At 39.0% G+C, this 26,010-nt stretch overlaps 2 protein-coding genes across 5 annotated transcripts; both read left to right on the top strand.

The window, feature by feature from the left end:
* The first annotated feature begins 107 nt into the window (after window positions 1–107).
* LOC128258603 (uncharacterized) lies at window positions 108–2,303 on the top strand. Its single transcript, XM_052990308.1, has 2 exons — window positions 108–948; window positions 1,013–2,303. Exon 1 carries the CDS (start codon window positions 199–201, stop codon window positions 940–942), a length of 744 nt encoding a protein of 247 aa, XP_052846268.1. The 5' UTR covers window positions 108–198; the 3' UTR covers window positions 943–948; window positions 1,013–2,303.
* An 8,732-nt stretch (window positions 2,304–11,035) lies between these two features.
* LOC128258199 (collagen alpha-1(I) chain) lies at window positions 11,036–23,813 on the top strand. Of its 4 annotated transcripts, XM_052989701.1 has the most exons (11): window positions 11,038–11,133; window positions 11,338–11,464; window positions 17,308–17,437; window positions 18,460–18,788; window positions 18,965–19,196; window positions 19,258–19,821; window positions 20,941–20,979; window positions 21,047–21,235; window positions 21,299–21,361; window positions 21,424–21,483; window positions 21,546–23,813. In XM_052989701.1, exons 2-11 carry the CDS (start codon window positions 11,441–11,443, stop codon window positions 23,234–23,236), a joined length of 3,321 nt encoding a protein of 1,106 aa, XP_052845661.1. In that variant the 5' UTR covers window positions 11,038–11,133; window positions 11,338–11,440; the 3' UTR covers window positions 23,237–23,813. The 4 variants fall into 4 exon arrangements, with proteins under 4 accessions (XP_052845660.1, XP_052845661.1, XP_052845658.1 ...); XM_052989700.1 differs by lacking the exons at window positions 18,460–18,788; window positions 18,965–19,196; window positions 19,258–19,821 and having other exon boundaries at window positions 11,036–11,133; window positions 21,546–21,782; window positions 22,022–22,094; window positions 22,420–22,490; XM_052989698.1 differs by lacking the exons at window positions 18,460–18,788; window positions 18,965–19,196; window positions 19,258–19,821 and having other exon boundaries at window positions 11,042–11,133.
* Window positions 23,814–26,010: the final 2,197 nt, after the last annotated feature.

Here is a 26,010-nt window from a genome sequence, read left to right as displayed (position 1 = left end):
TTTGCAAAATTAAGGGAATACCCCAGATACATTTGTGTTATATTTTTAAACAAATGGTATAAAAGTATTTTTTGAGACCCGGACGGTATATTTTTCTTACAATTACGCGGTCACACTGCAGTCACACCCAAACAGCCATCAAGCCAAACAAACAACGAGGAAACCAGCGAAATTCCCATAGAATTTCCCAAGCAAAGGATGCGAAAATCTTCCCACATTGCACGCGAGGATTCCCAGGAGCACCTGCCCACCAGCCAAACCCAAAACGTCCACACGGTGAACATGAAGAGGCGCACTTTATCCGGAAGCTGTGGCGTTGGCGTCTTCGTGTTTGCCTTTGCCTTCATTGTGATTGCATTTGCAACGCCCAGTTGGTTGGTCAGCGATTACCGCATCACGGGCGCCAAGCTGGACCGCCTGGGATTGTGGGTGCACTGCTTCCGGTCGCTGCCGGATGTGAATGACGACAGCCAGCGGAGGTTCTTCGTGGGCTGCCGCTGGGTATACGACCCATTCACCACGGGCTACGACGAGATCCGGGGATTCCTGCTGCCCGCCTTCATGATAGCCACTCAGTTCTTTTACACCCTGGCCTTCATCGGGATGCTATTGTCTGCCATCGGTGTGCTGATCTTCTTCCTGTGCGCTGGACCTGATCAGAAGCACTTCATCACACTCATCCGATCAGTGGGCTATGTGCTCCTGGGATCCGGAGTGAGTGCAGCCATTGCGGTGATAGTTTTTGCTGGATTCGGCAACCGAAATGGCTGGATGCCGGAGCATGCGAACAACTGGTTTGGTTGGTCCTTCATCCTGGCCTGTGTGGGTACAGTGTTCACCCTGGTGGCGGCCACTTTGTTCCTCAGTGAAGCCCATGTGCAGCACAGGAAGCGGATTCAGTTCAAAGAGTCGCAGACGCGATTCGAGCTGGTGCGCGGATAGTCGCCGGTGAGTATTTGGCTATATCCAAGTCAGGGTCATTGGGTTAACCTTCTTGCATTGTTTCTTTCAGTCCCAGCCACTGGCACACATGCACCAAGCAAAACACAGAAACTACGAGCAAATTAAGAGGAGAGTAACACTAAAACATTCCGTCCCCACGATGAATTCTCAGCCTAATCATTACAGTCGAACTTCTCCAAGACGAAACTTCCAAAGTGAAAATTTCAGAAAGTTAACATTTTGAAACTAAGTTTTCTGCTAGAACAATTTTTGTATTTAACTCACCAGAATCCCTAATTTTTTAGTAGTTAAAAAACCTTAAAAAGGAGTTTAATGTTCAAATGACGAAAGACTAAATTCTAGTTTCAACAGCATACTTTTAGACAAATTTTGAAATACCTTCAGAGACTTCTGAGGCAATCGTAAACCAAAATTATTTATTTAAAATCCTAAAATTTTTCTTTTTTAAGTTTCAACAAATTTTGTTTTAAAAAAGTATTTAATCAAAAAACATGATAATAAGCTTAACAAAGTATTTATTTGTTTGCCGCTTAACAATTAAAAGGAAGTTTAATTTGTAGAAGTTCGACTGTAAATATAGTTTTTAGTTAAAAAAGTTTATGCAATTGACAGCCACACCGCATCACAAGCTTTCAGTTTTTGGTACTTATTAATCATCCATCCAATCGACAAGATCAGTTCCAAACGAAGACTGAATGTTTTTTTTCGAATGAAAACCGCATAATTCGCACTGCTACCATCAAACGAACACGCTCAACCAGATGACTCATGTTCATGTAGAGTATTCTACAATATTTGCATATCAATTTTCGCTCAATTAACGCCCAGAGACAACTGCCGTCCCCCCTCAACAGTTGTAACTACTTTTTTTTTGCAAAGTCGCAGGCTAGTTGAAACTAGCAACGAAATATTACACTCGTGCCTTAATTAGAGAGAACTATTTTGGTATAGTTTATAGTGCCTATAAACAAATTATTGTTAGATACCTGACCGACCGACCTGCGATGACCCCAAAAAGACCCATTGGATTGCATAAACTTCTGCTAAGCTAGTGCCTTAATTAAGAGCCCAGAGAAAGCTAAGCGAATTCCGACCACTATCTTTTCTACTCGAATATTACCTTCTTTTAAAGGTATGAAACAACTAGTATGTATTAGTAACTGTTCATCTTTTGCACAAAATTTGTATTTGTAACATATTCTAAACCAAGAATTTAGCAACGTATTAAAAGCAATACATCCGTCCTTTACCCCCATATACAATAATATTTGTAACATTTTTTATGTACAAACGACATTTAGCTAAAGCGAAGAATAATAAAGTTTTTATTGTATACAACAGCTGAATGCATCTTTTGAGCGAGTTCAAGGCAGCTTGGGGTTTAAACCGATGCCCGCAACAATGAATCTCGTCACCAGTCGCATTGGTGCATTCGACTTAGTTTTCCCATGGCGTTTGCATTTTGGGAAAACCAAACAAACTTTTTGTTGTCAGCTTTTGTAGCAGCTGAGGCAACAGATTCGGATATGCATCAGTTTACTGGAGTAACAATTGATATGCCAACGGATTGTGGGCTGCACAATGTGTCAACCCAACGATTTCGTAGTTATCTTTTGTGCTCAACTATTTGTTTTTGATTGATGAAATAAAGGTATCTCAACAAAAAAGCCAGACAGAATTGCCATAGATTTAATGTATATTTAGCAATTTTTATTGGTTAAGTAATATAAGTTCAACCGTTTTAATTATTAAGCAACATGCTACTTTAAATTTATAACTCAGGTTATGGTGTTGTAAGAATGTTATCAAGGGCACGTAAAAAAAATTGTGAACGGCCGTTCAAAGTACAAACTATTCCCTTTTTCCATCTTACTAATATTTAAATTAGCCATAACTCTTACTTGAGTTCGGCACTAAAAGCACAATTCAGAACGGTTGCTGTCATATCGGAAATTAATAGTTTAATTTAGTTTTAGAGATATTTTAACATGCTACACTTAAAAAATCCTGTACTTAATTGATCAATCGATCATTGACAAGGGTAACTTTCAAATGCCTTAAGTTTACGACTCAAACATACTTGATTAATGGTGCATTTAAAATACTATGGAATAAAATATATAATCTGCGAAGGCTTAAAGTCACTCATACGTTCCAAAAACCCACAAAACTATTAGATCATTTTGTCAACAACATATTTGACTCGACTCACTCGGGCACTTAAAAAGTATTTTAAATGGTAACCATAACAAAATAAAATATATTAATTTGTCTGGCTTATAAAGGCATAATTAGTGAAACAGGTGGTAAGATATATCGATCAGAAAAAAACCCCACCCACGATTTTGAGACCCGACTTGGCGGCAAAGACATTCAGGGAAGAGACAGAAAGAAAAATGGATCTTTTGAGCGATTGTGAGGACTTGCTAAAGCGTGAAATCTGAACGAAGATAGTTCGAATTGATGGATGGATTAGCGTGCACATTCGCTACAGATCTGATTAGCGCAAAACGAAGTCGATTCAAACCGGATGCCCCATGCCTCATGACTGACTGACTCAGTCGAATGGCCTTGGTAGAAAACTGCACAAAAATATGTGCTAAACGCAAATTTATTTACGGATTTTGTTATGGTCACCATATCGAGAGTGAGGAACCTCTACATCCAGTTTTGGTGACCTCACTTGCCGTTAGATTGACAAACAAATCGGCTTACTTCACTTATTACACGGAACGGATTAAGAACTCTGAAGTAAGGTGGCTTAATCTTACTGACTGTGTGAAAATTGTCGAGTTTTCGCTGCTCGGATTTTTTGTTCATGGTTCTTCTGCTTTGCATTTGAATTTGATTGACGGACAGCTTCGAAATCCCCTGTGGAAGCAAGTCGCTGATTACAAGTGATTTAAGAGACAGGCTAATTAAAAAATGTTCAAGGGAAATTAGCGTGGACAAAAATAATAATTATTTATAATGTGGCTAAAGTATACATATGTCTTACTTAATTTATACAAATATTCATCACCAAACCACTTAAATTAATATATTGATTTAATACATTATATTAAAAAAAAGAATACATTTTTGCTTAATTTGTTTAAAGAGGTTTCAAGATTTTCCATTTGCATAAAATGCTGCCATCACAACATACAGTAAAACTTGATGAGAAGAACCAGAATTTGAAGTTAACTTTCAGACCGAGACGAAGCTTCATTAACAAAAGGCAATATACCTGTTCTTAGGCGCTGGCCAGAGATTAATTGCCATCGCTTTGGCCACAAAGAAACATTTTGCATAATATTTTCAATCAAATCGAGCGTCAATGAACGCTTATACACATTGAAATTAAAAGTGGTCGGAGGTATTTATTTTTGGGGGGATAAGAAAATCTAAAATCGAAAATGAGAGTTTGGGCCTGCGATTACGCAAAAGTCTCAAAAATAAACTGTTTATAATCAATAAGCAAAGCCATTAGATTGATTACTGTTTGCCACACGCAAACTTTCCTCAAAACCACTCTTTTTTTTTGAAGTTTTGTTGGTGCTGCTGGTCATCTAAAATATTGATGGGGTCCATGAAGGTCGGGCTTTGTGGGGGCTCATTTAAACTTTATGGACATGACGATTTTATTTTCGATATAGAACAATTTTTATGGCACTTAACACAAATTGGGCTTAAACATTCTCAACGACTTCTGCTGGATTAACTTGTCCAGTTTTATGGGATTAATCAATTTTAAGAGCATTCCTGTATGGTGTTCTGATCTAAAATGTTTCTATTTTTAAAGCCCATGAAAAAGGACTGTCTTGATAATCTTGATAAGTTTGTCTGTTGGTTTGTGGCTTCTGCTGACGTGTGTAATTAATGAGGAATTTATTTGAATTCTTGTTTTGGGTATTTTCAGTATGTATCCTAAACGAGATTAGCGTGCTTATAAAAGTTTCATAAGACCTGAGATAGTGTGCAAAAAAAAGCATGTTTGCATCATGAATATGCAATCGAAAAGATGGAACATTTCTTTATGGAGTTGAATGAATTTCATTGTCCGGTTTATTTGAAAAGGGGTTCATTAAAGCGAATCGAAAGCGGAAAGATAAAATAATAACTTGTATTTTTATATGTTTAAACAAGGAATTAAAGGCTGGGCTTGAAAAAACCCCAAACTTGTCTGGGTAAGCGTATTTGAGGGAATTTATTTATTTTCAACGAACGTTCTTCGCAAAACGAAAGTAAAAGTCTTTCTTTTAAAATTCTGTTGCTTTTTTCTTTTCTTTTCTGTCACAGACTTTCATTGAAAGTATAAGCATTTTTAAGCAGATTAGCATTTCTGAAAAATTTCTTTTGGGAGGTTAATGGTATTCAGTGTAATATTTATCACATGTCTAAATAAATGCTCCGCTTGTCAGGTGAAATGTCAGTCCCAAAAATAAAACATCAGTGTCTTCTAGAACACCGGCAGAGCTGAAAATTCAAAGTTTCACCTCCTATTTGACAGAATGAGTATACGAGACGTGCGTCAGCAAGTTCCTTGAACTTCACACAGTTACCTAAAATAGAAGAACGTGGCAGGCGGCTGAGACAGTTTGGTGGCTTTTAGTTTAAATCGATGCTTAGTTATTATAGAATATTATATCACGACATAACCAGTATCCTCATTCTGGCCATAATTCTGTCGGCCCGAGATATTATCATTCAAATGACCCAGCCCCAGAGTCCACAAGTGGCCAATCCGGACACGCAACCTTTTTCGTCACCAAAATAGTGCTGAGCCAACAGATCGTTAGATATGCTTCTGAACTTGGGGAGATGGCACTGGGGACCACCAAACCGAGAACAATACCATAACTTGTATGTAAAAGACACTTTAAAACACTTTCAGATAACAAACTAGTCTAAGTTATGAAAGAAAAGTCCTATTAACACTCCATGCCAGCCAGAACACGTTCAAGCTCTTTAAACTAAGCTACATCTCAAATTCAAATTTATGCACACACATTTTGCCCGAATCAAATCAGCAGCATTTTGGCAAATAAAACCAGCTACCAAACGAACTTCGATTAAAATCAACAAAAAATAGAGAATGTGGTTTTCTGGTCCGCCCAAAGTAAAATATCAGTTGTTTGCGGGTGTTCTCGATTGGGTTTTGAATTTTGATTTTTTGCAAGATTTTTTATGATCTGATTTAAGGCGAGCTTTGTGTGCTAATGACAAACCTGAGAATGGATCAAAGTTACCTAATTGAATTATTTCTATGCTAATTTCTGTTTTTCCTTTTCGAAATAGATCGTAAAATGTTTGCTGTTGTTTTATGTGTGCTTTTTTGCTCCTCATTAATATCAAAATGTGACACCCGAGCCAGGCAAATATTAACTTGTTCGGCCCACAATGACCGCTAAATTGTTGTTTAATTCCAACTCTTCCTTTACTTTAGTTTAAATTAATCTTTGTTTTTATTTGTGCGAAGCTTCAATGCCACCGTTTTTATTTTGCAGATTTTTAGTTTAGCTTTAATTTCATTTAAAGGCGGTTTTGGGCTTGTATTTCCTGGCCAGAAAATATGTGAGCGTACGCATTATATTTCGATAAATCAAAAGAGATAACAAATCTGAACAGGTGAGGTGTTTGAGAGGTGTTTTAAGAGGTTGAATTGGTGGGATCTAAGTGGAGGATTCCTCATGCTTTATTTTTGTAAACAATCATTAAACTTTGTATGGACTATTAGTTCAAACTTGAGTTGGGTTTTTGGAATCTTGACCACTTTAAGTTTCGGCTTATTTTCGTGTGAGCTTAATTTGGTGTCATAATTCATACAAATGCCTCGCTTATAAACTAATAAATATTTATAGTTTTAATGCCCCGCGATTTTGAGCAGGCTTAGGCAAATATTAGCTCACAACATAAGCCATCTCAGGCATTGGTCAAAGTGTATCTCTGGTTTTTTATGCACTGGAAACGGAAGTATGAAATTAAATTTAATCCGAGAAGGCAGATAAATTTCGCTTGGTGTTGACAGTCAACGAGACACAAGTGTATTGATTGATTGCAACAAGGTGAAGGAAATTTGTTTGCAGTTTTGTCTGACCATGTTCGGCCTTGGCTCTTGCTCCACCCCCTCAGAAGGTCCCCTCTTCCACGAATTAGCTTTAATACACGAAGCTTTAATGTTCTCTTAGTGTTCATCCACAATTTGTATGCAAATGATTTGTTTATATGTTACCAGCTGCTACTACAACCTCTACCTTGGCCAAACAAGTTCTTGGTGTCTGATATCATTGATAAGATGGCCAAGCGGATTATGTTTCTGCCCAAACGCCTAAGACAATTGCGGGCTGTCATTCCGTCAGACCCGGTCGCCATTTGTCTTGCCATTATTTCAGCTTTTAATTGGCCGCGAATTCTTTTTCACTCTTGTGAATTTCTCACGTATTGTGCGATGACCAGCGCTAAAAACAGTCGCGGATTGAGGTTGTCGGAGTTTGGGCGCTGATTATGTTATACAAATAATATATATATTAGCCCTAGCAAAGCTTTTAAAAAATAACCTGTATTACGATAATTTAGTTACTTTAAATAATTGACTTGCTTAGGTAAAAAATTCTTGTTTTTTCATTGAAAATCAAAAAATTTTACAGGAACTTTTGCGTTTTATAATTAAAATATTCGATATAAAAATATATTTTTTTTATTGCTAAATAAATCTCTATTTTTTGACTAAATAGATTTTGAAAAATTATTTTAAATAAAATAGTTTAAATACAAAATTCGTTGTGCCCTGTCCTTTGCAAATCCGCTCGTGATTTAGCCAAAAAATAACTTCATAGGCCTGTTATTCTTTTGATTTTGACAAATTTGACTAATGCATTTTTAATGAAACTGCTCGAATGACATCATACGAAATTAGTTCGTGAAGAATTAAAAAACTTCCAAAAGTTCAAGCAGAAACAATTAAAGCCGGCTAACTCGTCAGAAACTAAATTAAAAAGTATAGCAGCTCTTAAGAAATTTCTCAAGAATTTTTTGAAATAATTACGAAATTATTCCCAAGTCTCTCAGCTTGATAAATTCGCTGCTGCCATTCAACTTTGTGAAAATTGCAAGCGGATGTAAATGGGTAAATGTGCCTCTGCATCTGTGACGCATTCATGAGTTTGTTTTGCCTTTCACTTTAGATCGAGCAAAAAATCGTATCCTTTCTGCAGCAGCTTGACATTAAAGGATTACAGGGGCGTACTTTTTTTTAATCAAAAAATTAAAGTCCATAGGAACTTTTAAGATGCGCACGGAAATGCCAGCAGAAGCGTAGAGAAGGGGGGAGTTGATGAGGATTTCATAGTTGATTTATTTTTGGGACTGAGATTGCACAAGGGCAACTTTGCGGAGTCATTCAACTCCGGTTACATAAGCATCGATGCGTGCGGCTGAAGACGGAAACAGCTGCTGGTAGGAGATAAATACGTGCATATCTGATGTGAAGGTCGTCGAATGCAACATGCAACATGGGACCAGGGATCAAGGGACTTGCCCTGCACAACCGTGACTCATTGGCTGGAGAGCAAGCCATTCGGCTGAACGATTTATGGTAACGATTCCCCCATCCGACGCATCGTCTCATCTCATATCATCGACTTGAGTCAGAGGCGTTGACTTTTGGTATTTTGTCAGAGAGACTGAGACTGCCACAAATTGCTTTTGGTAGGCTTTCTAAATTTGGTGCTCATGTACATGTTCTGTGTACCACAAATATGTTGGCCATTGCGTAGCTCACTCGCCTCCGATTCTTTGTTCGTATGAAATATTGATCTTAGGTTAAAGTTGCTTATTTCTTGTGTCTTTTCTCATATCGAACTTGACTTGGGCTTGTTAAAAACGTATCTCAAATGCGATTTTTCTATTTATAAATTTGATTTCTTGATAGTTTCGCCAACTTATGAATTTGATTAACAAAAATTTAACTTGTTTTGCGACCGATGACAGCTAAAAGTTTTTCGTTTTGGGGTTTTGTTCTCTCAAAGGTCGTTTTCCAAAAAAAAAAAAACAAAACTAATGTATTGTGTGACTCGTTGTGGTTATAAAATTAAATTTTGTGTGGGCTGAAAGTTCGCAAAAATGTATATATATTTATTTAAATTTTACAGAGCCCAAATTTGGATTAAACGTAATTTAAATATTATATATAAAAATTCTTTGTACCTTTTCACTTCATCAAAATTACTTTGCCCACTTGCTGTTTTTGGGGCTTATCTCGAAATTATTTTTAATAATTTTACTGTCAATGAAACTCTGTCAAAAATGCATTTACATATGGAAAAAAAATTAAAGCAAAACAAAAGGCACCGTGTTTTAAATGTTTCATTTTGTTTTCCTTTTTTTTTGGTCAGCGCGAAGTTGCGAAAAATAAAGTAAAAAATGTTAAAAATGGTTTGAGAATGTTGAAGGCTTTAGAGGATATGCCCAGATTACTAAGCGATGTCAAGGTCATCTTTCGTTGGCGGTAAAATAAATGGAATGTTGAGAATGCACTTAAGTATTTGACTCTTCTGGTTTTTTTTTTCTGACTTAAGTTTTAATATGCATCCTTGCTTAATATTGCCGTTGGCACGTTTGTTTAAATTTATTTTTTTTAATTTTTAACTAAGCCCACGTAGACATATTTTACAGAAAGACCTCCAGCTGCGTTGGACGGTTGCGTGCGGAGCCAAGATTCGATTTTATTGGAATGCCCTTTATTTCAGATGAGTATATTAACTAAGTTGATTTAACTACGTGTACAATTTTAAAAATCTTTTTTAAATATTAAAAAATTAATTTATACGTTTTAAATATGATTTGGCTACTTTTAATACTCATGTGAGTGTATTCAACATTCGATTCCTATTTTTTTCTCTCTCTCCTTTCTTATTTTTTTTTTATAGTCGAAAATACCTATACATTGTCTTTTTTTCGCTGGATTTAGCCTTGACTTAAGCATTGTCATTAAAGTCATCCTGTTTAATGTCCAAGAGCGAAGAAGCTGATTATTTTCTGTGTCAATTGCTGCATTCAAGAGCAAGCCAAGATTTCGAACCAAGTTGAAACTGAAATTGTTTCCCCTTTTTTGTACAGTCGAGAAACTTAATCCGCAAAATTTGCTTAAATGTCAGCAACTTCTAGAGCAATAAATGCGAAAAATAAAATTGAGAAACATTCTAAGACTTGGCTAAGCGGATCATCAAACGGAAGTGTTTCGCAACTAAATGAAAAGGTGTCTGAATTATGGCAAATGGATTTGCAATCCTATCTGACATTGGGTTCGTGATCTCAGAGATTAATTTCTTGGCTACTGTGTGAGTTCATTTCAAGATTTAGAAATATCTTTATTCTGGCTGATTTGTGATCAATAGCTGCAAAGTTATTTTAATTATGCCCCTTGCATACACAGGAAGAAAAATAAGTATATACGGAAATCGTGCGAGATCGTGCGGCAAGCGTTATAAAGCCAAACTCGCCTGGTTTCTTGCTAAGCTTTAATTAAATCAATAAACCATCTAAATAATTTTAGCAACCTCAACGGCGGGAGACAGAAAACGACAACATTCTATTTATCTATGTATAGCTAAAATATCGCTCTTCGATTAACGATAAAATTAAATCAAAATAAACACGAAAAACTCGAATTTTCAATTAAAGACAAAAAACGTTCTTTGAACAAACAAAAACGCAAGACAATAAAACATAAAATAGAATAAATAAGAAAAGAAAAAAATCAATCTTTAAATATTAATGAACCCCGAGAACCTGAAAGTGAACTTAAATTCTTGCGGCACGCAAGCAGATCCTAGAGATCTCGGAGCGCGAGAAACCGAGCGATCCGAAGAGAGTGCTCAATATATCAAGTATACGACCCGGGTCTCCGATGTTGGCTTAGTTCGAGCTCATCTCTCCGGCGCTTGGCCAAATAAATTAACGAATCCGGCGAAAAATAAGCAAACTCGTTCCACTCACACACTCACGCACTTTAAGCCAAACCTTTGTGTTGGTTAGGAGCTGCTCTCAAGTACACTGAGCGCGTCTCGAAATTCGATTTTTAGTCTTTTTGTGTCGAGTTTTTTTTGCCTTTTTGTTTTGCGTCTGCCTCTGTTTATATGGCAAAGACCCGATGCGTTCATCTTCAGTTCGTCCACATCGGTCACCACGGTATGAGCTCTAGTTTAAGCTCCTAAAAGTAAATACTAAAACACCCCACCATCTGTGATCAATGGCAATCTCAGCCCCAAGCGAACTGTACTAATTGCAAGGATAAACAAAGCGGAATTTTAGCAAATTCCTATCTTTATAGTGTGAAACTGTGCTCGTCTGCGATCAAATTCATCTAAAATAAACCTTTTCTTCTTTTTCAAGATTGGAAAAGGGATAACTGAGTTTATTCCGTTGGAAAATAAAAAAACACCTAATTATTTACTGGCGTTTCTTGTGTCAAATAAACCATAAAACTCGTTGCAAAATGACGCGTGTCGCTCTTTGCATGGTAAGTTAATAGAATAATAAAAAAAAACAATTATTTTTAGCGAACAGATTTTATTAAAAAGATCATTAAATATTTATTTGCAAATCTCAAAATGGTTTATTTGCAATTTGATTTAATGTGAGCTATTCGAAGTAATTTGATTTCTTTAGATGACCTCTATCAATTTAAACGTTATTAAGTCTCATATTTTGTATTATCTAATGTCGGCAACAACATTTAGCACTTGGTCAAAAATAATGTCAAACATGATTTACAAATGAATATGTGAGAAATACGACTGCCCATTTTGTTTGATTACAAACGAGTAATGCATGGCAACCAAGTTTGAAGGTTCGAGCTCTAAACTGCATTTAGAATACCTGTAGAGCTCATGGCCAATAATTATGCCGGAATTCCTCTTTTAACGAGCGTTAACAAGTCAAGGCAAATTATTACTATTTCGGGCAATTTTTTGTTCCGTTTATTTGCCAAAGTATGGGCTCACAGACAACTGAGTAGGAGGAGTAACAATAATAATAGCAAACCGGCGTTTTCTGGGCAAACAAATACAAATACCGGCAATTTCGTAACTATCCGATGCAAACGCAGGTACTTCTGTTTGTTTTACCGCACAACGCAAAAGCAAAAGTATTGCCCAGTTTTTATTTGACTGAAATTTTTGTTGTGCTGCTCAGTCTACTGGATTTTATTGTTGTCATTTGAAATCGAATCGATATTCGTAAAGTGTGTTGTTTTTAGTCAGGCGAGTCAACGGACAAAAATGAGGCATCAGGGAAAAATGCTAAACGTTTTGTTGTTTACCAAAAGTAACGAATTTCTGGGTATTTAACTTAGAGAGAGAGAGTTAAATTTAAATCATTGCGAATTTTGTTATTGTCTGCAATATGCAAATTCGATTTTGGTATCATTTGTCAGGTTTTTTTTCGAAGGGAATCACATACTATAAGTGCGAAAGTAAAGGTTATATTATATCGTGAGTCAAGGACCCGCTTCATTAGGAAAGACTATCACAAGAGAGTGATAATTTGATTATGGCAAAATATTCTTAAATAATATCTTAGATAATACTCATCCAAAGCTGTTAATTGTTTATGCTTTTGACTGCTTTTTTGCGTTTTTTACGACCAAATAAATTCCCCGAAGGTGCCATAATGATGCTCTAAGTGAGCTGCGATATTATCTCGATTTGGGGCTAGAAAAATGGTTTCTGTCTCGGGCCCTGCCACCTGTCAAAATACCTCCATTCCTTTGACCCGTTCCCTGTTGGTCTTTTGGGGTTAAGCTTTTGGGTTTCGGAATTTATCACCACAGCCTGCGGCTTAAGCCTCTGTTTCGGCCGAGATATTCTGCCAGACACGTACTCGGCAAACAAAAAACAACAACAAAAAAACAGAAGTTGGAGGAGAAAAATATTGTTAATGCCCAGCGGCAAACGTTGACAGCCCATCTCCTCTTGGCCCACAATTCTTTTATTATAAATTTGTTCCCAACTTTGGTTGTGCGGAATTTTAAAGAGTGCGCGGAATTTTCTTCGCCGTCTTGTGTAGTGCAATTTGAAGAGATTTAATCGCTCGGTTGGCAAGTTGAGTCATAAAATGGAGTAGCAAAAGTCGAGGTTGGCATGACAAACAGTTGGCTGCTGGCTTATAGGCAATTGAAATAGATTACGGCATTTATTCGGTTGTAAAATGGAGCGTAAAGCATGTCCGAAGAATAGTTAACAGTTTACAGTTACTAGAGTCGAAGGTGAAATTTAAGTAATAGGAGAAAGAATTTATTCTACAAATATTGTAGAAATATCTTGATCTCATCTTTAAAATTTTTCCAGAAAAAGAAACAAAATTTATCTTTTCAAACTGCGAACAGTGTAACGTGGCTTAAAGAACATAATTCCTGTAATATTGTTAAAATTTCAATGATTTCTCCGTATATAGTAAAGGCTCTTAAAAGTGTCCCTAAATTCACAGATCTTTTTTTCTTAAGAAGAAAAAATATGTGTGCCAATAGTGTAGGGCCCAAAGAAAATACTTGTTTATAGACTTAACTTTAGCTGAACAGACTTCTGTTCAGAACAACCTTACGTAAGAGTTCAGGGAACTTTATCGACTTCCATTCACTTTTAGAGCTCATCAGTTTTTCTACTTCTACTTGACTTTCGATATTTGAGGCCCAAAAGGTATTGTGTTGTGACGCATTAAATTATGGGGCTCCTTTGTTGGCATATTTCACTGGCCAATTTTAATATGGAATCTATATAGAGGCAGAGAGATGTGTGTATCTAAAATACAAAATCTAGAAATGCAAATTAGGTCTTGATCGCTTGTCGGCGATTAGGAGAGACAATCGCCAAAGGCGACTGCTATGGAAATATATGGAGGCGATGATAGAGGAAGTCTTCGGGCTGGTTTAAGTAAAAACGAAAACGTTATACAAAAAGTATTTATTAAGCCAGAGCCAAATGCCAAAAGTTGAAAGTAAAAGTTTTTTTTAAAATAAAATGATGTCACTCGGGATGTTTGAGCGTGCCAAACACAACGGTTTATTTTTTAATTGTTTTAATAAATCAGAACAGGTCGAGTGGAAGTTCACTGACAGCCCGAAAGTTAATGAGCTACATTCTGTGGACAAATTCTCAGCTTTGTCTGAGATCAACTTGGCTAATACGTTTGTCTATCGATGTGGACTGGACTCATTAGCACTGTTCTGCTCTCAAAGAATTCTAGATACGGCGCTAATTAAATGCGAGTCTGGATTAACTGAAAAATCCGAACCCAAAAGGCCATCGCCCACATCTGGTTATTCCTGTTTCCTCAATTTTGCCGTTCAACCCAAAATACATTTTTTTTTAGTTTTTGGTCCCGATTTTTGCCAGGTTCTAGTAACTCTTTTGTTACTGAGGGGAATTTTGTTGCCGTTTAGACTCATAATGAATGTTTGTTAGTCATTTTTGTTGTCATCTATTTATCTCTTACTTTATGCAAATGTTTGGTGCGGAGTATGGGCATGTTGAAACAGACATTTCACAACTTTACAACAATGTTTCGTTGAAGAGAAATTTCACAATTCCCTGCAGCCCGAAACTGCATCCCAAAAAAAAGTTATCATCGATTAAGGTCGCCGTCCCACAGTCAGTTGCATTTTGATTCGATGTATACAAAAATAAAGATACATATTTTCTTGTTCAAGTTATTGGCCGCCGGCAAAAGATCGACCTTGAAAAGTATAAATACTTACACGAAAAAAAGTTTCGCCCCAACCGCCAAAGGGCAAAAGCAGTCAAGAGGCTTGAGCGAAAAGTGTGAGGATGACTAAACCGGTTACTTTTCGGCTGGTTATAATGATCAAGATGATTATGATGAAAAAGACGATGTACACGAAATCATGTAAACAACAACAGAGACTAGCGTCTTGTGCGTGCGAATAAGTCGATTAATAAATTGTCGACGGTGAGTTATGCTAAATTTTCAAGATTCATTGGCTCATTGTGGACACTAGTGGTACCCATAGAACGCTTTGGTTCTCAAGGCGTATCCATGGGTTTTTTGGGTCACAACGTCAGTTGCCACTCGGTTTGCATGATCTATGCGACTTGGAATTGATTTACTGCATTCGCAACTTGAAATTCGCCTCTTCGCACTTCTTTTATGACCGACGCCTGTCTGCATATTTGTGGCCCACATTTGTTATTTGGCTTTTGCGTTTAATTGATTGGCAATTGATGTGCGGCTTTGTGCAGCGATCAGCAGCTCGAAAGCGGGCTTGGCTGCCCCTTCACTCAATTTAAGAGCTTAATTACCAGTAACAAATGAATTTTTCAGTTTTCTGGGCTAACGCAGTTTCGAAATCAGGGTAAAGTTCAAATAAAAAAATCACATCAAAAGTATTTCAACAGTAAAAATGTATTGCTTAATTTTATATCCAATTAATTGCCCCAAAGAATTTTTTCTGTTATTCATAATACAGTCATTTTCGATCAACTTAGTTTCAATCTAAAGATTTAAAAGCACTTAATTTTAATTGTTAAAATCTTTCTCTAACTTAAAAAAGAAAATAATAAATAAAAGCACTTCAATCAATCTATAACTTTTCCGTCTTGTGAACGAAAAAAGTTTTTCTTGACATAGAAAAAAACTTTAACAATATGTTAGTTTCCCATGAGTGAAAAACGAAGTTTTTTAAACATCAAACGTAATTCGTTTCTGTAATAAGTCAAAGATCCATGGGACCAAAAAAATTAAAATCTTTTGTAATATTGATCCAGCATTTTTCGATAGACTTTAATGAAAGTCACGCGATGTTAAAATGGGGGAAAAAGCTGAAAGAGAAAAAGCAACTTCTGTTTATGAAAAACTTGCCATGCCGCTAGGCAATGTGGGTGAGATGGAAACGACCTCCGTTGTCAGCAGCTGCTAGATATCATGGCATAATAAATTAACAACGAAAATTGTATTTTTTATGGACTCTGAAATTTTTGTCCATAATTTCTGTGTTTATTGATCAGTGGTGGAGATTTTGGAGCAGGCGATTTGGCAACAACTTCAACTTGAAGATATGCCAATCAAAAGACAGTTATCCATCGAGCCACCGATTTGCATTAATGAGGTTTCATATTTTTGCCTTTGGAATCACAATCTCGAGCCGTTCGATGGCCGCGATAGGCAAATAAAATTGTTTTATGAGAAATTCATTTGTTTAGTCGCCGCATTTTCGGTTTCCTTCACATGGTTCGGTTTCCACTTTGTTTGCACCCACAAATACGCAAAATTATTGACCTTATCGCAGCCATTGATAGATGGAATCTATGGCGGGTGTTAACCATAAAATGCCATTGTTTCCCATTTAATTACTGCAATCCCTCTTTAACCTTAAGACAAACACACCCTCGACGAAGAGATGGAGGCTCAATTTGGGTTCGAACAAATCTATCAAATCATAAACGAGTTAATTACTTAGCATAATGCGAAGGTCATTTTCCGCACCTGCCTTTTTCTGTTTCTATTTTTTTTTTTTTTTTGGCCATAAACTCAGCGACATATTTAAGAATTATGACTCAATTTATGAATTCTATATTAGGATGTGGTTAAAATACGTTTCGTAAAAGAACTCGTTTTAATAAGGAAGTCTTGGCCAAGCCGGAACCTAACTTGATTATATTAATTCTATGGGCAATTTATGCAAATCGATGAACGAAACAATTTCGTAATCTCAGATATTCAGGCAAAGATCGACGGCCAAAAGATGATCCAACGATTATGTGGGACAGTTGAGAGCTGAAACCTGATGCCATCGGTAATCGATTTGCAGCCTGCCACTCAGAACGCCAGCAAGTGCGTTTAGAACTAAGCTAATTGTCCATTACTGTCAGTGGAAGTCAACTAGTTTTTCTTCGGCTGTGACAAATGTTGGGAAATTAGCATGTTCTACCAAATCGAAAGCCAGTTCCAGTTTGCTAAAAAGTCCGTCAACATTTGACGAGTGAGCCAAGAATGCGCTGTGATTTAATTATTATGCCTTTGACATTTTGCCTGCAGTTTCGGTGAACGGTTTTTATTTTTCGCTTTGGTTTCGAATCGAACCGGATCTAAATGGCTGCTGATTTGCTTGGGCCTGTTGGAGATACACATAACCAAAAACGAGCTCGTGTTTTTGACTCATCTCTGGCCACAGTATGCAAATTGAGCCGAGCCAAGCCAAGCCAAGACTTAAATCTTTAAGATACTAGTTCGGTGTGGGGGCGTGCTATGAATGGGAAAAATCTTTCGACAGCTGTAACTTTTGGGTTTTTCGTCGTTCGACAGTTTCATTAATCAATCGCCATCTTTTTTTCTTTACTTTTTTTTCAGGCCGTTGCTTGCATTTTGGTGCAATGCGTCTACTCTGCAAAGTTCGATGAACAGAACCGTCGTCTTATTCTCGATATAAACGACCAAAAGACAACGAACCGTCAATACTATTCGTCAAATATTGACACAAGTAAGTGAACACGTTTTACAATTTTCTATCCGTGTCTATCTAAGCCGCTTGAATCCATTACAAACATCCGAAAAGTAAAACTAGTTGAAAAACCCCGATCCATTAACTATGTAAAAATCAGTTAAACTTTGTACTGCCCATTCATTCTTGATATGCCCCATCCATGCAGTTAGTTAGTCCTTGTTTTTGTTAATTATATACCACTTAAGTAGTTAAATTGACCAAAACATTGTTATCGTAGTTGTTAGTAGTACCTTAGTCGTAAGTACTTGTATTACCCCCTCCCCTTTTGTTAGATCAACCAACTTACATTAATTAATCTACACCTCAAATCGAAACCACAACCAACTGTAGAACCCGTCTATATATATTCATTTATATATACCTCCGTAGCAGCTTTACTAAACTCACCCAGTAGAACTCGTAGTATGCGTTGTAGCTATACTCAAAATGTAAATATATACACGCTCAACAATCAATCAACCATTTACCTATATATCTCTCTCTCTTATTCTATGCTACTTTCTCTTTCTCTTACATATAAATATACACTTCTTTCTACAGTTTTATGTAAGCATTTGTTCTTCAGTGGCCAAAAGTTTTACATGAAACTTCTTTAAAAATGCTTCGCATACTCATAACTCTACCTCACCACCTCAAAATTGATTACCTCAACCAAAACCAGATAAAACGGTTGCAAAAAAAGAAACCAAACCAACAAAAACACACAACAAACACCAACATTTTCTTTATAAAATTATCATCTGATTAGGTTCTTTGTGAAACTTTCAGTTACAGCGCCCTTTAAGAGATGTTAGATCACAGTCAGTTAGTCGAGAGTCTTAGGGTTATATAAGCACACCATTTTCAGGTCCTCACAGCACTCCAAAAATACAAGCAAAGCACACCAAATCACACCAAAAAAAAAACCCAGTTATACTCTAAACATTACTCTTCCAAAACAAAACAAAACCCCAAACCAAAAACCAACCCAAATCGACACGAACATGATCACCCAAAAGATGCCTATCGGTATGGCTACGATGTCGGCAAGACCGGCAACTTCCATCACGAGACCCGAGGTCCCGATGGAGTTACCTACGGTTGCTACGGGCTGATCGATCCCTACCACCTGCTCCGGGCAACACACTACGTGGCCGATGCTCACGGTTACAGGACTGTGGAGCCGCAGAAGCCAGTGGAGACATTCCCGCCACATCTGTACAAGGAGACCGACGGTGGTCCTTCGGAGCCGGGTATCCTGCTGCAATGGGAGGAACTCTACTTCCCCATCGGATGTGGAAAGTTTGCGAATGGCGCCCAACACGGAGTGCCGTTCTTCCTAGAAGACGTAAGGTTGCAGGGGAACTCCTCCGGACGGTTCCTGGTCATTTCCAAGAGTTTGACTTCCTAAAAGGCAACAAAATATTGCATGCATAATACTATTGCCTTTTGGGTAATTACATTCCGGAACATGGTCGGGAACGCCGATTGAACCCCTTCTAACCGGATAAACCAATATTCCAGTTCAAAACCAAGGGAGGCAATGGCAACGATGCGATACCATCGTTCTCCTCCAACACACTAGTGATCAAGGGCTCCGACCAGAAGAGTCTGCCCATCCACAAGCCCACCGGTCCTCTGGTGCCCCAGGGCACGGGCATCTTCGGCACCGACAAGGGTCACTCCGATCTCAGCCATCCCGGCGATCAGGCGCCGTCCTTCCATTCGGTGAACACCCTGCTACCGGGCAGCAACAGTGAGCAATGAGCTATAGCCGGGTATGCGGATCGGAAACTGCAAAGTTTGTGTCCTTCTAGATGATGGCCAGTACGTGCCGGACACTAATCCCTATGTGCATGTGATTGGACCCAATGGCGGAAGCGGAGGCAGCGGCTCCGGCGGCGGTTTTGGCGGAAACGGAGGCTTTGGAGGCGTTGGCGGTTTTGGACCCAACGGTCCGGGTGGTCCCAATGGACCGAAGGGACCAAATGAACCAAACGGACCACCGGGACCACCTGGCGGTTTGGGTCCGGTCGGCGCGGGAGGAGGAGCCTCAGGAAAACCGGTCTACAAGGATGGCGATCGAACTGGCCTGGGCAGCGGTTCCGGAATCGGGTCCGGTGATCGCATTAGCACCGGAAACGGTGGCGCTGTCGGTTCCGGCGATCGTTACACCACCGGAAACGGTGGTGGCAGTGGCTCCGGCGGTCGCTATACCACCGGAAACGGTGGCGGCGTCGGCGGTGGCGATCGCACGGGAACGGGCAGTGGCTTCGGAATCGCTTCCGGCGGCCAGTACCGCCCGGAGAATGAGGGAACCTACACCAGCACCTACACGCACACCGAGACCGGTTTTCCTGGGGCCATTCCATACACTCCAGGTTAGCCCTCCAACGATTTTCTTCACATGGAGAGCAAAATTTGAACGAGCTGTGGACGGAGCGGATTAACTATAATGCCCATTGACAAAAGGTTACCTAAAAAGCATCGACATCGTATTTCTCATTTAAATGCGCGATCAGTTCGTTCAAATTTTTCTCTTCAAGGCTTTTAGTTCGTAAGAGATGGCTAAATTACCACTATGTCTAATTTACAATAATTTATTTAAACTTTAAACTATTTTAAGGACTTTTCGTTTATTTTCAGCCATGAAACAATGATTTCGCACCTAATTTCAATATTTTCTATAATTTTATTTTGCAACTTCCCAAAAGAACATACACACACATATATATGTCAGGCAATGCTAGGGCACGTTTTTGATTTTTAGTTATCCCTTATCAGAGCACCTCTCCCAAGAGCGCACAATCCCAATCTATATCTATATATATATATATCTATATCTCACTTTCTTTTCCTCCTGCACAAAAAGTTACCGAATGAAATGAAAAAGAAAAACAATTTGGTCACAAATTCTGTTTCTCAGCATGATTATTTGGCTGAGATCCGTTCACAGTTATATCACCAATGCTTGCACCGATTCTTCAGTTCAACACCCACCCACACACACACACACACACACACCCAAAAACACCCACACAAACACACCCACTCACACAAGAACACACATTTATTGTAAAACAATTACACGGCACATAAAAAGTAAAAAAAAAAAAACGCTTGAGCAATGACTATTAATCAACTCTACAACTGCAACTAACAATTAATACCTGTGATTTATTTCAGTTTGGTTTTCGGTATTCCTGATCCCCTAACTAATCCCATAGTTTACTACCAATTCCATCCTACTTGTTTGCTTGTTGTTATGATTTTTGTTCTTTGGTGTCGGCCTAGACCGTTTAGCATGTAACTTGATGTAATTATGTAGATCAGTATTAGATAATCCACTGTCGTAGTCTATATATTTTGTAATATAGTTACTAGTAGCTAGTTAGCTAGTATCTGTAACTGTAGTTAAATCGAGAGCATGTAGACTGACCACTTCTTACTGCACAGTTTCTAATCCAACTATTTTTGTGATCTTAATATCCAATCTCTAGATAACGGTAAATATAACGGCAACGGCGGTCAATATAACGGTGAGTTAACTATAAGCCGTAAAACTAGGATAACAAATACTCATGTTCGACTGCTATTCGTCAACAGGTATTAACGATGGTCGGTATTATCACGATGATTCGGGCAAATATGTTCACGTTGAAGGCCCAACCGGTCCTCCAGCACCCCCATATGTCCACGTGGTTGGACCCGAAGGCGGATACGGAGGAAACGGCGGCAAAGGAGACGGCGGCGGCGTAGGCCCCGGCGGCCCAGGTGGACCTAAAGGACCCGGCGGTACAATTTTGATACATTTTTGCTTTATGAACATATGTAATATAATTTGAAAACACCAATTAGGCCCAAAGGGACCCAACGGACCCAACGGACCTCCCGGACCCCCCGGCCCACCCGGACCACCTGGTAAGACTTTGGGAAATGCCCTATAGTTCCACCACTTAACATTCTAAATCCTTACTGTGTAGGACCTCCCGGACCTAAGGGACCCACCAAGCCCGGACCTTTCGGACCACCGGGACCACCCGGTAAGCTTTAGATAATCACTCAATTTATAGGCCACGAAGTTAACTTAATTTCAATAATTTAGGACCACCCGGACCCACTCGTCCTGGACCCTATGGACCTCCCGGCCCACCCGGCCCAACTCGTCCCGGCCCACCCGGACCACCTGGCCCAACTCGTCCCGGCCCACCAGGTAAGACATTTAGCTACAAAGTTTTGTCAGTAAGTGAAACTATAAATACAATAATTCCAGGACCTACTCCCAACGATCCTCGTTACTCGGACAAGGAAACGCCCGGCTACCTGCCACCAAACCAACCGGGTAAAATCTCGATCCCACCCCACTCACAAGTCATTCAAATTGAACCACCCACCAAGCCAGTTTATAAGCCGAATTACGAACACAACAATGATTATGTTATTAAGAAAGTACCTGTAACGACAAAGCCACCACTAACCTATATTCCTCCTTCTTTCCCCATCACTCCGAAACCCTATGTTCCCGTTCCCGTTCCACCTCAACCGCCATCCCAAAAAATAACCACGACGACGATCGTACAGCCAAAGGTCCCGGTTATCACTATTGAGAAGGATAAGCCCCATAAGAGCGTTACTTCACCGCCAGTGACAACGGGTAATATTGAAAACCACACGTACCTACCACCACCACCGCCGACTCCAAAATACGTGACCAAGACTCCGACTCCGACTCCGATTCCGATTCCGACTCGGACCCCGCCCCCAATTTATTACGAACCCTCGCCACCGCAACCTTTTGCAAAGGTTTCTGTGACGCCACCGCCACAAATCCAATACCATACGCCACAGGTTCCCACCGTGGCTACCCCAAACAAACCCGTGACCGTTCCGTACAAACCTGTGACCAGACCGCCGCCAGTTTACGTTGAACCGAAAGTAACGCCACGTCCCTCTCCACCTTTGCATGTGCCATCGATCAGCGAGTCCTGTGTATGTAACGCCGATAAGACGCACTCATCGAAAAGCACCCTTACCTCAACCACAACCACAACCACCACGAACTCCTATCCCAATCCCGCCTCCGTTGACTTTAACAAACAATTTTCCGGCTTCAATGGACAAGCAAACTTCGGCAGCATAATAAACGCCATGTCACTGACCCAACTGCCGGTGATACCCCAAGCCCCCGGACAGCCGGCCTTCTATCCTCCGGACAAGATCCCCAAGGGAGCCGTCATTGCCCTGATGCCCGTGGTCATCCTGCCACAGGAGTACTATTCCAACTGCGAGGAGAACTCAATTAACCAGCACTCGAACATCGATCCCTTCCCGCTGGGCGTCCAGCCCTCGGTGTCCTTTAGCCTGCACTCGGTGCTGACCGGTTCGGCGCCCAAGGATCAGTGCATGTGCCCGTGCTCGTGCACCCAGAACCTGCCGGGAAGATTACACAAGAAACGCGAGGCCAGCGATGCTGAGGCTCCGGTGGAGGTCAAGGTGGCCTCTCCCTCCGAGGAGGTGAAGGTGCTGGCTGAGCCCATAGCCTCTCCCTCCGAGGAGGTGAAAGTCCTGGTCGATCCCATCCCAGAGGCCAAGGCCAAGGTCGAACCAGTCGCAGCCGCTTCCGAAGAGGTCAAGGCCGAGGTTGAGCCCAAGCCAGCAGCCTCCGAAGAGGTCAAGGCAAAGGCTGAACTCATTGCAGCTGCCTCTGAAGAAATCAAAGCTAAGGTTGAACCCGAAGAAGCGAAAATCCTGGCCGACCCCAAGCCCGAGATCAAAGCGACTAGCGAGACGAACTAAGACAAGGACAGGAGAACCACCCAAATCCCCTCCCAGATCCCGCTTTAATCCCATCCCAACCTCGATCCTACCTCCCCAAGTAAAAAAACAACAACTAAACCTAGTCTAAGTGTTTTTAGTGTCTGCCAGGCAGGACCAACCAGCATTTAAGAAGGGTAAATCGAGCGGAGAGCCCAGTTAATGTGTTCGCTTTCTTGTGTGTTATTCGAATTCGAAGATTTTGTATATTCAGCAGTTTTGGTAAATGCACTCCAGACCGCCTGTCCACGACTACTTTCGGAGCTCTCTTTGTAAAATTTTCCTTAAACACTGTTTGTAATCTAAACGTTTCCTTGAAGAGAGAGCGCTGGGAATTGGCAAAAATGAGAAAATTGTTCTGTGACATGTTGTTTATTATGCATTTGTGTATGCTTTTTATTTCTTTATGATTTTGTTCAGTTTTTTTTCTTTATGATTTTTTATCGACTTTAGTTCTTAGTTTATTTAATGTCTACTCTAATAATGATTGAGACGGAATATTGAATTGTTATATCAAAAGAGAAATATTGAAATTAAATAAAAATTAAGAAAAAATGCATTTTGGCTTTCTTACTTAGTGAAAAATTGGATTTAACTGGGAAATGAAATCACGGAATATGAATAAGTGTTATCTATACCTTAAACTAATAAGGTTTCGAAATCATTGTGAGAAGGACAATATGTTACAGATATGTTATGGGTACCAATTGATTGAAATATGTTCCCTTCGTTTTCCTTTTACATTCAAAAGATGAAAGAACACTGTTGTTCAATGAGGACGTTTAAGTGTCCGGCTATTCACGACCACATTCTGGGAAAATACTGCATACCCAAAGGGCTTATTCGTTATTTTACATAAAAACATCCAATTAAGGTAATTTTTTGTAAAAAGGTTGGTATTTGGTAGAATGGCGCCACGAAATACTTTTCGCATTTTTGCCTAAAAGTATACTGTGACTAATGAAATTCAATACAGCACTCGATTTAACTAATAAAAGTCGTAGAATTTTGTTGACCCATAAAAATGCAACTGAATTAAATATCTTGCATAAAGGCTTAAATTCGGTGATTTTGTCTATGCCAACTTCTAGGAACAAATGTATCCTTCATATATATTTTTTATTATTTCCCTAGGTTATTTATTTTTTCGAATATCTTTAAAGATTTAGTATCTTTAAGAAATCTCTTTGAAGTTGGGCAAACCTAAACCTAAACCTAATTTATTCAAACGAAATCCCATTAGCATAAGTAAATTACCAATTTGGCGAGCATCTAACTTTACTCACAGTCAAAACAAGTTTAAAAAAATCCAATTTGAAAATTAAATCTTAATAAAAGTGTAAGTGAAAATGATGTTTATAATGACTTGTGTAAGCCGCAATCATCGCCGCTTGGAGCCAGCTAAGAGGAAGTCAGGGTATACGTGACTTAAACTCAACATTTAATAAATACAAGAAAAGAACACATTTTTTTAAAATACTCCTTGATTATTTAAGCTCATTTTCGTAAAGACTTGAAATTTTCGAGGGTTCGTAGCTGTCGACTACTTCTAATTAGATTTATCTGACGCATATTGTGCGTGAAATGGCTGTTGGCATAAAATATCTGCCATCCAAATATGTGAGAGTCTCCTTTTTTCCAACGTTTGGAGTGGTATTTAATGCATGAACAAGCTAGCTCCTCGGAAAAGGCCCTGAAATCAATAGTCGAACAAAAACATGGAGTGAAGCCAAAGTGAAATGGAGACTGTTGTTTATTTTTTGTTATTCTGCTGTTGTGGTTCTTTGTTGAAGGTATTCATGCTCATAAAATACCTTTAAGGTTGGAAGGCTTGGCACAATATTGCCTTAAGCTTAGGGGTAAAAGAGAGCAAAGATATTTTATTAGCATTTATTAAATTGCAATCTGCCGAAGACATCCAGCATCTTTGGAAGATAGAAATTAAAAAACAACAAGTCTGATTGCTAAATATTTAATATAAAACTCGAGACGTTTACTTACAACCATTTTGACTTGTAACAACTTTACCTTGGCCCAATGTGTAACCCAGTTTTGGGATCAATTTTACGACTATGTTAGATAAATAGCTGAAGAGTTGCAATACCCGCATGTCGCAAAATACCCGATACTTTTCACACATTGTATCTTTAGCTTTAGCTGTGAACTCTTCAGTTGGCTTAGAGCTTAGGAAGAGGTCAAAATTCGGGTAAATACAAACACACATATTGAGATAATTTCCAAGCTTTCTAGTCAGCGCCGGAACTCGAGTTTTATGAATGAGTTTACAACTTCCCAAGGCTTTTGGCGATTATGAAATATTTAGTTCTGTATGCGGCACGATAAGCGGCGATTATGCAAGAGCACAAAAAGTTCACACAACCAAACCGAAAAGTCAAATAAGTTCAATATTTGGACAGCAAACTCACTGTGGATAATTGGAATTAAAGATATACTAAACAAGCACGACCTGGCTCGCCGCTCTTGGTATTCTCATTCATTACGGGATGGCGGTGGAACTTGAAAGAAATGCGATCTGTGAAGTAAGGGTAAATATTCAATGGTTTGCCGGGCGGGGTTTTTCTCTGCTTTTGTTTTTGTTTCAGCTTTGCTATTTGTGTTTGTTAAAGTTTTGCAAAGACAAATAGCTAAAATTAAACTCGGCTCACGCACTGGCAAGATGGGGCATTTATTTTGTCACCTGCCTGGTGTAATTGAGAACATTACTCGTATTATTAATAATAATACATAATCACAGT

The sequence above is a fragment of the Drosophila gunungcola genome, assembly GCF_025200985.1.
Source record: "Drosophila gunungcola strain Sukarami chromosome 3L unlocalized genomic scaffold, Dgunungcola_SK_2 000003F, whole genome shotgun sequence".
Classification (NCBI taxonomy): domain Eukaryota; kingdom Metazoa; phylum Arthropoda; class Insecta; order Diptera; family Drosophilidae; genus Drosophila; species Drosophila gunungcola.
Note: the sequence above shows the minus strand (reverse complement) of the source record. Positions and strands in the feature narration are given on the sequence as shown.